A 12,197-nucleotide genomic window follows, 5' to 3' on the forward strand; every position below is an offset into this window, starting at 1 on the left:
TGAATCTGCATCATTCTCTACTACCATCCGCTCTCCTATCTCAACACTATCCTTACTACCATTGACAGCACTCTCCATCCTTATCATAAACTCCTGAGTCACTCTTGCTACATCCTTTAGTTTCAGAAAAGTTGTTGTTGGTGTCTGTGTCATATATCCTACATTTGTTATTGCCGTCGTACCATTAACCTCTTTCAAAGTTACTATTAAAATAGTTGCTTTAGTTGATGTATTAACACTCTTAACTATTTCCAGTGGGAAAGTTACAGATATCCTCTGTGTATTATTTACTGTTGGAGTGGCTACTGTAATATACTTCTCCTGAACTCCTTTGGTGACTGTGGAAGCTTCAACAGACCTCAAATCTTCCATCATAAGCGTCACCTTACGAGTTACATAGCCTTTTAACCAATAATTCTTAGCCGGAACAAACTTTAATGCTTGCACTAAATAAGTACACATATATTCTCCCTGATCTTTCCATGTAACATTACGCAAAATAAGTTATCAATCACTCATAACCCTCTTCCACTTCATAGCGTTCTACAAAATATACTTCCTTTCACTAGGTGAAACAGCTTCTACTTCTAGTCTTCATAACAACACTTCTTCTTCATAATTATCTCTCCACATGAGAGGAATCTCCCCTCTACACATTCCTTCTCTTACATCTACAAGGAAGATGAGCTGTACCACCCATCCTAACCCTAATGACAGTATTTTCCTCCAAAATTGGTGCTGGAGCGATTGGCTCCCTTGTAATCAAATGTGATACATTTATAGCTTTAATAACTGTCAATGTTGAAAGAGTTAAATTGCTTCTCACTGTTGTTATAATAGGCTGAAGTGTTGATGTCATTGTTTTTAATTCATCCATTCTCCCTAAGGCTTTGAACTCTTTACTTGTATTTCCATCTATCACCACTAGTGTCACTACATTAACTCTCAGTCCCAACTCTATTCCCTCACTTTCAAACTGTTGATTATAAAAAATACATTTACAATCACCTTGATCTTCCTGCTGGGAATTGTACATATAGATACTGCAATCACCCTCAATCTTCTCTTATCATTCAGCAACGCATACTTTCTCAATGCAACTGCTCCTAACAGATCTAAACTCCTGCCATATCTATCTTCCCACTGAACTCTAAATTTCCCTTCACCACTGTTCTCTCTCTCTCTTACTACTAACATTGAAGCTTAGCTGACTGTCCTAGAGTTCCTTCAACCCTAGTTTTCTTAACTTTTTAATCTGACTTTTCTCCTAACTTTTTCAAAAACCATTTCACTGATTTATCCACAAATTCCTTTCCCTCTAATTTTAAGATATGTGATCGGGAAGTCCCCACCTGCTTATGACTTCTTTACACACAGACTTGGCAAACGATTGAGCATCTTTTAGCCTAGTTTGACATCTTATTCACCTCTTGGTGTAGGAATGTAACCAAGAATAACAGTCACCCCCTTTTAACATTGTTTTTCAGACAGATTGTCCTCCTTCCTATGATATAATCAACCTTTTCAAGCAAATATGATTCCCAAAAACCATACTCTTTTGTAATCTTTCTCCTAACCTTAGCCTTCTTTAAAGAATCTTCACTGAGATTTCCAATCCAGAATACTAAAGACAAATCTATTTCTGTCATCATCAAAAATTGGTAAACCTTTTCCTTTGGCACTTCTACCAGACAGCCGTCTGGTGTACATCTTATTTTACAGTTCAACTTACACAATGCATCTCTTCCCAACAATACAATAGGTATATGTTCTGATACCAGTATGGGTATTGTAATTTTTGGATTTTTATAGCAGAGCTCAATTGGTTCCTTAAGAGTAATCAACTGTTTTACTCCCTCAAATCCCTATCCCAATTAGTTGATTTTACATAGTGAGATGTGTAACCTCTTCAGGCTGAACACAGATAAAAGCAGTTCCGCTATCCATCATCACCTCCCATGGTCCTTTGTTTATTTTCACTTCAATTGTTGGATATTTTTCCTAACTGGTGCTACCAGCTGACACCCCCCTTTCGGATCTTCTAGGCACCCCTAGAATCCTTGCTCCTTGTCCCTATAAGGGTTCACCTGTGTCACGCCCTGGCTCTGGGGACTCTCGTATGTTGAGCCAGGGTGTTCATTTGTTTATGTTCTAGTCGTTGTATATCTATGTTGGCCAGGGTGGCTCCCAATCAGAGAGGGCTGTAGCTCGTTGTCTCTGATTGGGAGTCATACTTAGGTAGCCGTTAGGCATTCATTGTTTGTGGTTTCTTGTTCTTATTTGGTTTGTGTTCAACCGTAGACATCACGTTATCGTCTGTTGTTTTGATCGTGTGATCATTCTCTAAATAAATATGTTCACCTTCAACGCTGCGCATTGGTCCTCCTCCTTAGACGATCGTGACAGAAGAAACCACCACAACTGGACCAAGCAGCGAGTCGAGGAGCCATCGCCAGGGAAATCCCTAGCAGATCTCCGTGGCAGCCTCGACTGGGTCAAGCCGAGTGAAGAGCAGAGAGAGTGGACTTGGGAACAATGGAGGAAGAGCTTCGACTGGGTCAAGCCCATTGAGGAGCTGAATAGCGGGAGTTGGAGACAGAAGAGCGAGAGTTGGGCGAGAACGATAGAGGCCTGGCCCACGGGGAGGAGAGACCCCCAGAATTTTTTTAGGGGGGGGCTCACGACGTCGGGGCAGCAGGAGGCCGCGATAGAGCGGTCCAGCGGGTTGGCAGAGGAGGCCGCCAGGTTACGGAGGCCACTGGTCGAAGAGGGGATGGAAGGTGGAGAGGCACGGCGAGAGGTACTGGGGTGTGTTACCAGTCCGGTCCGGCCCGTTCCAGATCCCGGTGTAGGGCCAGTGGTGTGTGTCCCCAGTACGGTCCGGTCTGTTCCTGCTCCCCGCACCAAGTCAGTGGTGCGCTTCGTCAGCCCGGCTCGGCCCGTTCCTGCTCCCCGCACCAAGTCAGTGGTGCGCCGTCAGCCGGCTCGGCCCGTTCCTGCTCCCCGCACCAAGTCAGTGGTGCGCTTCGTCGGCCCGGCTCGGCCCGTTCCTGCTCCCCGCACCAAGTCAGTGGTGCGTTTCGTCAGCCCGGCTCGGCCCGTTCCTGCTTCCCGCACCAAGTCAGTGGTGCGTTTCGTCAGCCCGGCTCGGCCCGTTCCTGCTCCCCGCACCAAGTCAGTGGTGCGCTTCGTCAGCCCGGCTCGGCCCGTTCCTGCTCCCCGCACCAAGTCAGTGGTGCGTTTCGTCAGCCCGGTTTGGCCCGCTCCTGCTCCCCGCACCAAGTCAGGGGTGCGTTTCGTCAGCCCGGCTCGGGCCGTCCCTGCTCCCCACACCAAGCCAGTGGTGTACGTCGTCAGTCCGGCACAGCCCGTGCCTGTTCCACTGGTGCCTGGTTCGGCACGGGTCAGCAGGGCCAGACCGGACCAGGGGTACTTTGGGGGTTTAGAGAAGGAGTGGGGGTCATGTCCGGAGCCGGATCCGCCGCCGAGGCGGAGTGCCCACCCGGTCCCTCTCCTGTTGTGTTTGGTTGGCGCGGTCGGAGTCCGCGCCTTTGGGGGGGGTACTGTCACGCCCTGGCTCTGGGGACTCTCGTATGTTGAGCCAGGGTGTTCATTTGTTTATGTTCTAGTCGTTGTATATCTATGTTGGCCAGGGTGGCTCCCAATCAGAGAGGGCTGTAGCTCGTTGTCTCTGATTGGGAGTCATACTTAGGTAGCCGTTAGGCATTCATTGTTTGTGGTTTCTTGTTCTTATTTGGTTTGTGTTCAACCGTAGACATCACGTTATCGTCTGTTGTTTTGATCGTGTGATCATTCTCTAAATAAATATGTTCACCTTCAACGCTGCGCATTGGTCCTCCTCCTTAGACGATCGTGACAACCTGTCCTCCAGATGATCTTCACTTGCTCCTGTATCTTCCTCTGAAATTCCCTCTTGTGTTTCCTCCTGGCCCATTGCACTCACAGCAAAGTCACCAACCTGTCCACAACTGTAACACACTTCTGGAGATTGCTGGAAGTATGGCTTAAATCTTCCTCCTCTTCCTCTTCCTAAGTCTTCTCGTCCTCTTCCTCTCCAATTCTTTCAGTCCAGAAACTATCTATGGATATGAAACAACTTGTACCACTAGTTGTGGCTGGTACAATTGCATTTGACCTTGTTCAGTTGAAGCTGTGGCAGTGATTGTTGATTTGGTGCACACTGATTCTTCATAACCAAAGCTTTTCTTCTCCTTCTTATTCTCCCCCCAGTTGTATTTGATTGAGTTTTCTGAGTGTTTCTTGGTCCTGTTCTTTCTGGTTGTGTTCCTTTTTCCTGTACAGATCCACTTGATGGGCTATATGATCTGTATAGACGCCTTTTGTCATGCTTCCAAGTCCAACCACCTCTGCCAGTTTGCTCCTTACTGGTGAGGGCAGTCCCATCTGCAGTTTAGCTCTCAAAATTGACTGCTCAATTTGACTCACATCTGGATCATTTCCAGTAATATTTCTCCACACTAGATGGACTCTTGACACATAGGCTCTCGGATTTTCTTGTTGTCCTAGTGGGTCAATCAGAATGTTATCAGGATGCACATTTGTTGGAAATGTATCTTTCAGTGCTCTCCACAGACGGTTCCTACTTGCAGCCAACAATTCAGGATCATTCACTGCAGTCCCCACATATCTATTGAGTCCCGCTCTCTGAAATATTTCTTCCATATCTGGAATCCCAAGGAGATTAGCCAAAAGTCTCTTAATGTCTCCTATGGCTGACTGTGCTCCCACCGTAATTTCTTCCAATTTTGAAATCCAAGGATAGGCTCCATCTTGAAGAGTAGGCAGCTTCTCAAGTATATCTGACATATCGGTATTTTGCAAAGGCTTATATTCTAGGTTTTGTCCTCGAATGATGACTGGCAACATCTTCTTACTGGTGCTCCCTTGTCTTGGCCTTAATGTATACTTTTTATCCAATTCTTGGGGTCCTTTTCTCAGCAGTTTCTTCTTCTGTATCTTCAGCTTCTTGAGTTGTTGTTCCAGTTCTCTTACTTCTTCTAAATTATTCGCTTTATCCAGGCATGATATGCATCGGTCTATATCTCTTTCTATTTCTTCTGTGCTAGTCATTGTAGGATAAAATCCTCTTGAATATGAAGCACCTTTAATCTCCAAGTCTTCATCGCTGTCTCCATCTTTACTTTCATCAGAACTCGAATCTCTTGTATTCTTCTTCTTCAAACGTCCATCACCCCTTCTTTCCGCTCTGGCCAACCTCCGTCTGATCACAGGGTCATATCCACCCATGATCTCTTCTGAATCACTCTGATCATCATCATCATCATCATCAAGTTCCATCCTCCTGAACCTCATTCCACCCTTAGTTTCCAGACATCTTGGTTTTTTCTTACTTCTGGAGTTTGGATTCATTTTTATGGTCGTTTCTGCTTGTCCTCTCTCTATTATTCGTTCATCTTCATCTCTGATGCAATAATCACCCTCCTGAATGATCACTGGAAGCTGAGGATAGACGTCCTTAAACTCTACTTCTTTCTCATAAGGTGGGGGTCTTTTTGCTGAATCCGTATGTGAGAAAGGTGTACTGACTTCTGTCATTAGTTTTTCTGTCACCTTCACTGCATTTACAATTTTCTCTATACCTTTGTTTCTTTTATCGCTGGTATCTTTTATCAGTTTTTGTCCTTCATTTTCAAACAGCTTAAGAACACCCATCTCTCTTTGTCTCTTTTCTTTACGTTGTTCCCTTTTTTCCCCTTTCTTTTGATCTGCTTTATGAATTGACAGAAGCACTTTCATAATGTTGATGACGTTGGGGTTAAGAGTCCCTTCCACTGGCCATGGTTGTTCAATGTCAGGCCAACGTTTATTCCATTTTCCAGACAACCTTGCAATACCATTAACTAGAGGATTACTATTTTGTACTATATCAACAGGTGTAATTACCTTCATAGTCTTGATGTCCTTTTTCCCCATTGTAACAATTGTTTATATTCCTTTATTGTGAATTATTTTATTATTTTAGACCATATAGCTTATAGTTTCCTCCCTTTAATTATTAATAAAAAACTAAAAAATAATAATTTATTTTTTATTTTTTATTAAACAATTAATTAATCAATCAATTTATGAATAATTTAAAAAAATATTATTATTATTTTTATTTTTATTTATTTTTTTCTCAATTTATTTTACCAATTTTATTAATTAGTGGCAATCTTACCACATCCGATCAGGAAAAGTAAAGGAAAGTAGTCAACTTCAGAGCAATCCAAAAAAGAAAAGACCTATAATCCAGCAACACTACAGTACTCACAAACCAATTGCTTAATAAGCACCCAATGACCTTAATTTTACAGAATAATGTCAGTACTCGATTCCCAACACAACTCTAATCAAACCAACTCATTCACAAAAACTCCAATATGCAATTACATCAGTTGATCAGTCTGTTGCCAAGTCCCTTTCAAATTGTCACAACATCAAATATGCTAGGCACACAAAATATCCTGTATGGGAAGGTAAGTTTTGTAAATAGAACAGTACTGGCCTTAGTTTGACAGGATCCGTTGCAGCAGACCCTGTCGCATCACACCCTGTCGCGTGATGTACACGTCAGCAATTCATCTCTCTCTCTCTCTCTCCTCCTCCTTCTTATCGTCTCTCATATGACAGAATAACAAAGAAACAGACAAGAATTTAGTAGTTTATGCACACACTGAGTTATTTCAACCATTCAATACTCCTCCGTTCACATTTGCGCTAAGAAATAAGCAAACTTAACTCAGAAATAGTATAAATAGCTCAATAACATTTTATTTTATTTATTTAATTATTTTTAATCCGTCAACATATCTCTAGTTTATCAATTCGATAGGTCTCAAGAAAACATTTTCATTGTCAAACAACAGCCGATTTAACAACCAGAATACACTATTAGTCTCTAAAGCTTCTCTCTCTTTGTCTGCGTCTCCCCGCAGAGGAGTGGCACATTTGCCCTTACATAACTCTAGAGTCATAAAATCACGCGCATGCGTAGTTCATACACCAATACGATTTCAGAGTGGATGGAGCTCTCTCCCAGCTCTCTCCAAGCCAGACAACAGAAAGTTAACAGTCCCGCTATACCTCCTCTCTTTTACCCCTCATAGACAAACAATAACACTTAACAGAGCTCACAAACCATATGTCAGAGAGGAAGAACTCCCCAGAGAAGTTTGCCCTGAAACTGTGCTCGGAGCTTAGCATCCGAGGACAACTTAGTTGGCACCAGAGGACATACGCTTTCAGGTAAGATATACAGATTGATGCTCAGACACACTTGTACAGTACACCCACTCAAATATATGCATAGCAAATACTCAAAGCTGAGCTGGTAACAGAGGACTAATCTATCTAAAATCGTTTTTGTATTTCGGTGAAACGTAATAGACAGTCTTGACTCTGTAGAGTCTGTTTGTGAAGCAATGTAAGAATTAGATGAAAAGTAACTGCCCAGACAATATCAATGGCCTCTGTTGGGCTTCTATACCAAAATACCCCTTGCAGCAACATGCTATTTTCCTGTCTGGCTGTGTCTCATGGTTGTGTAAGTAATTTGTTGTGGCTATTTGTCTCTGTGAAGTGAGAACCCGGCTGCCCACGGTAGAGAGAGCCATCGGGAACACAGGTGAAGCTGACCAGTGGTGCCCCCTGCTGGAGACACTGACACACAGAGATGGAGAAGAAGATCAGGGACCAGGACAGAAACACTTGGTGGGTGTTACCGCACTGAACTACTGTCCTAAAAATATACCTCATGATCTAGCTTACCCAAAGTCTCTTTTAAACAACAGTTTGAAAGTATTGTAAATGAAACTATCCACTCATTCAATCAACTTAGTTTGATTTTATGTCATTTTATTAATGTCAAAGTTATTCTCTCTGTATATTTGCATTACAGGCGCATGAGACGACTGGTAAACACAGCACCAGCGTGGTAGATGATTCAAGTGAAAAGTCCTGCTCCTTCAACAAGACAGACAGTAGTCCATTTGATAAAGCATGAGAGTGATGGGACTTGCTATGCTAAGAGCATTAACACAGACATTCATTCAGCCTGTTTACCAGAGCAGGTTCTCTTCTTCACCAGTCACCTCAGTTTTCTACACAGTCTGCGACCCCTCCACCCCCAATGTGTTGATTTGAGCAAAGCTCCAACACAAACAGCCCCTACAATGTGGTCCCTCCCTCCCCTACAGTGCCTTCAGAGAGTATTCACACCCCTTGACTTTTTCCACATTTTGTTGTGTTACAGCCTGAATTTAAAATTTATTAAATTGAGATTGTTTGTCACTAGCCTACACACAATACCCCATAATATCCCATAAGTGGAATTATGTTTTTTGAAATGTTATACAATTAATTAAAAATGAAAGATCTTGCTACCATGGAAAGGTAAATACCTGTCAATTTGTGGAAAAATCACCCTGATTAACTCTTTAGAATTGTCCCAGTTTACCTATTTGCTTATGGTGTTGCCTACGCCTAGCGAACAGTTTTATAAATTATATGAGAAAAAAATATTCAATTTTATTTGGAACGGCAAGCCAGACCAAATTAAACGGGCCTATTTATATAATGAATACAGAAATTATTAAATATTAAAGCAATAGACCTATCACTAAAAGCTTCAGTCATACAAAAGTTATACTTAAATCTGAACTGGTTCTCTAGCAAATTAGTAAGATTGTCTCACCCAATGTTCAAGAATGGCCTTTTTCCCTTTATTCAGATTACAACCTCTCACTTTCAGTTATTTGAAAAGGAAATAATCTCCCACATTTCACTATTTCTAAAACAAGCCATAGAAAGTTGGTTGCAATTTCAATTTAATCCTCCAGAAACGACAGAAAAAATAATGGAACAAATACTGTGGTTGAACTCAAATATACTAATTGATAAAAAAACATTTTTTTTTTACAAAATGTTTAAAAAAGGTATAATCTTCGTAAATAATATCATTGGTAGGACTGGTGGAGTTATGTCGCACATGCAGCTAACAAAAACATATGGAAATGTCTGCTCTACCCAAATTTACAACCAAAAAATTGCAGCATTACCGCAAGAGGAAAGAGGAAAGTGGAAAGAGGAAAGTGGAAGGGGTAAAAAGTAAGGAACTTGTCTGTCGGCCCTGTATTAAAGACCATAATTGGTTAAAGAAAACTGTGATAAATAAAAAAGTAGACCAGTTTCATTTAAGGACCAAAGGATTGACAGCCATCTCATATAGATTGAAAAATAGTTGGGTTTTGACATACCGATTCCATGGCATAGAGTTTATGAATTGATACGCAAAACGACGCCGGATTCAAAACTTAGAATTGTTCAATTTAAATTATTATATAAAATTATTGCTACCAATAGAATGATATTTATATGGGGGATACAATCTTCTCAGCTCTGCAGATTTTGCTGCAAAGAGACAGAATCATTAGATCATTTGTTTTGGTACTGTCCATTTGTAACTTGTTTTTGGACACAGGTCCAGGAACGGCTAAAGGATTGCAATATTTACCTGGAGCTAACCCTGCAGATAGCATTACTGCGTGATCTCAAAAGTCATAGTCAATCGATCAATAATATAACAATACTTTTAGCAAAAATGTTTATTTTCAATTTACAATCTGTAGAAACAATGAGAATAGAAAGGTTCAGAACTTTTGTAAAACATCACAGTACAGTTGAAAAATATATGGCAAATAGAAATCTAATATGGATGGTGTTAAGAGATAGATGGGTGGTGTTGAATGGAGTTGAAGGATGGGACTAATAACAACTAACAACAACTAATAACAACAAGATAACTAATAATGTAAGCATACTGTGTCCATAATAAGTCTACAGGTTATAGGTTGAGAGCTTTTGTGAAAGAGCACAGTTAGAAAGATATGGCATATAGAAGCAAACCGGATGGACATCATGAAAATGATTGGAGAGGTTGAGGGTAGAGGAAGTTCAGGAGTAAAAACAAACAAAATATAATTATTGTAAAATTGACTGTGTCCATAAAATGTACAGTTGAAGTCGGAAGTTTACATACACTTAGGTTGGAATCAATAAAACCAGTTTTTCAACCACTCCACAAATGTCTTGTTAACAAACTATACTTTTGGCTCTCTTCTTGATTGAACAATAAAGGGTTGTTAAAACTGTCTCCAACATTCTGCGCTCTGCCTCCCCCTCCCCCCTCCCTCCCTCCTCACAGGTAAGAGACAGGTGGTGGGTGGTAGCTCTGAGTCTCCAGCTGCCAAGAGGCTGAAGATGGAGTCCAGCAGCACGGCTATCACCACCCAGAGTCCTGCCCCCTCAGGGAAGAGCACTCCACAGCCCCCATCAGGCAAATCAACTCCCAGCTCCAGGTATATTCCTCCTCTTCAATCTCTCCTGTTTGTTCTCTTTTCTCACCCTTACCCTCTCTCTAGCTCACACACACACACTTGTTCTCTCTCTTTCTCTATCTCTTCTTCCTCTTTTCTCTGTCCCCTACTCTCCTCTCCTCTCCCACACATACTCTTTCTTTCTTCCTCTTCTATTCTCTCCCCTCCTCTCTTATCTTCTCATGTTCCCACTCTCTATCACCCTCTCTTTCTCTCCCCTACTCTTCTTGCCTCATTCCCTTCCCCCTCCCACCACCTACCCTCCCCCTGCTTTGTTCTCCCCCTCTCCATCCTCCCTCCCTCTCCACAGTGACGTTCAGCTGACAGAGGAGGCGGTGAGCCGCTACCTGATTCAGAAGCCCATGACCACCAAGGACCTGCTGAAGAAGTTCCAGACCAAGAGGACGGGCCTGAGCAGCAAGCAGACGGTCAACGTCCTGGCCCAGATCCTCAAACGCCTCAACCCTGAGAGGAAGAACGTCAACAACAAGATGCACTTCTATCTCACCGAGTGAACCGGACTCGTGTTTCATTAGGGCATGCGTTTTAAAATGGAAAACGAAGTCCAAGTCCCTGTTTCAATCCCTTTGGTGCCTAATGAATATGACCCAGGGAGGAAGGAGGAGATGAATAGAATAGGGTCATTGGAAGAGGAAGGGTAGACGAGGAAGAGAAAGTGGAGTAAGGTAAAAAGAAAAGTGTTATGCAACTGTGATTTGAGATGCGGTGTAAACTAGCTTCAAAATCTGTCTCTAGAAATGGTTTGAAGTCAAGTGTTCCTGTGGCATTCCTTTCAGGTCAAACCACTTACTCTTACAATACATATAGGTTTGTCCATGAATTAGGCAATGTGAAAGTATCAATGAAAACATTCCGTGTAGATCTTGCCTGCCGATTCATCTCCCACCACAAACCACTGGATTCAACAAAACAAGTGTGGGTTATTTTGTACGAATTGGCGTATCTCCCCAGGCCTGTTTTAGAATTTAGTATTTTTTTGTTTGTTTATTTTCATTTCTAATAAAAACCCTGCTGTTGCCATGGCTGGTCTCCTTGTCATGTTTCTGGTTGGTTTGCATAATTAGAAGCAGAACACTGGACAAGGATGTCATACATCTTAAGGCTCTTCAATATAGAAGCTCTAATATTCTTAGAGGTTCTGCCGGAAGTCTACTATGCTATCCAGTGGATTCATTGGAAATCTACTTTGCAGCAACTGTTGGCACCGATGTGTACGTACTTACTTGGATAAGAGTAGTGTGTACTTACTTCAGTGACAGTCTACTGTTGGACAGTAGCTCTTCATGCCATAGAGAAGGGGTTGTGTAGTGAGAAACCATGTTAAACAGAAGTCATGAGTCATTCATCGTTATTCAGCATGACATGACAGGTGTAGGCTTATTAATGGTACACCTGCTTCTTCCTATGCTGAGGAAAATTGCTTAAGATGTGCCAAGTAGAGTCAAATCTACTAATGGCACATCTGACCGTCTATTAATGGCATGATTACTGGCAGATCCCAAACTGATCTTGGTTTCCTCAGTGTTATCGTCAAACCCTGTTGACATTAGAAACTGTCGTGACTCCTAAAAACCTGCTTCTTCCGCTCATGTTTCTACGATTGAGTGATTGTATTTTTACAATGACATGGAGCGACAGCGATGTCATAAATCTCAAAATTCTTCAGGAAGTTGACTTTATATTACAGTGTCTGATGGCTCTACATAGGTAGGCCTATTCTTCTAGTTTATGTTCATCCCAGATAAATCACATGGTGTG

General features: G+C 41.9%; 1 protein-coding gene across 1 annotated transcript; it reads left to right on the forward strand.

Annotated features, from left to right (window-relative positions):
- The first annotated feature begins 10,108 nt into the window (after positions 1-10,108).
- Positions 10,109-11,388, forward strand: LOC121551496 (general transcription factor IIF subunit 1-like). The gene is made up of 2 exons (XM_041864189.2): positions 10,109-10,400; positions 10,729-11,388. Exons 1-2 carry the CDS (start codon positions 10,303-10,305, stop codon positions 10,931-10,933), a joined length of 303 nt encoding a protein of 100 aa, XP_041720123.2. The 5' UTR covers positions 10,109-10,302; the 3' UTR covers positions 10,934-11,388.
- Positions 11,389-12,197: the final 809 nt, after the last annotated feature.

The sequence above is a fragment of the Coregonus clupeaformis genome, chromosome 18 (assembly GCF_020615455.1).
Source record: "Coregonus clupeaformis isolate EN_2021a chromosome 18, ASM2061545v1, whole genome shotgun sequence".
NCBI classification, from domain to species: Eukaryota; Metazoa; Chordata; class Actinopteri; order Salmoniformes; family Salmonidae; genus Coregonus; species Coregonus clupeaformis.

Excerpts from the sequence above, each read along its gene's own strand:
- LOC121551496 (XM_041864189.2), top strand. The coding sequence starts at position 10,303 with ATGGAGTCCAGCAGCACGGCTATCACCACCCAGAGTCCTGCCCCCTCA. Across the intron at positions 10,401-10,728 it reads AAATCAACTCCCAGCTCCAG|TGACGTTCAGCTGACAGAGG; the intron begins GTATATTCCTCC and ends CCCTCTCCACAG.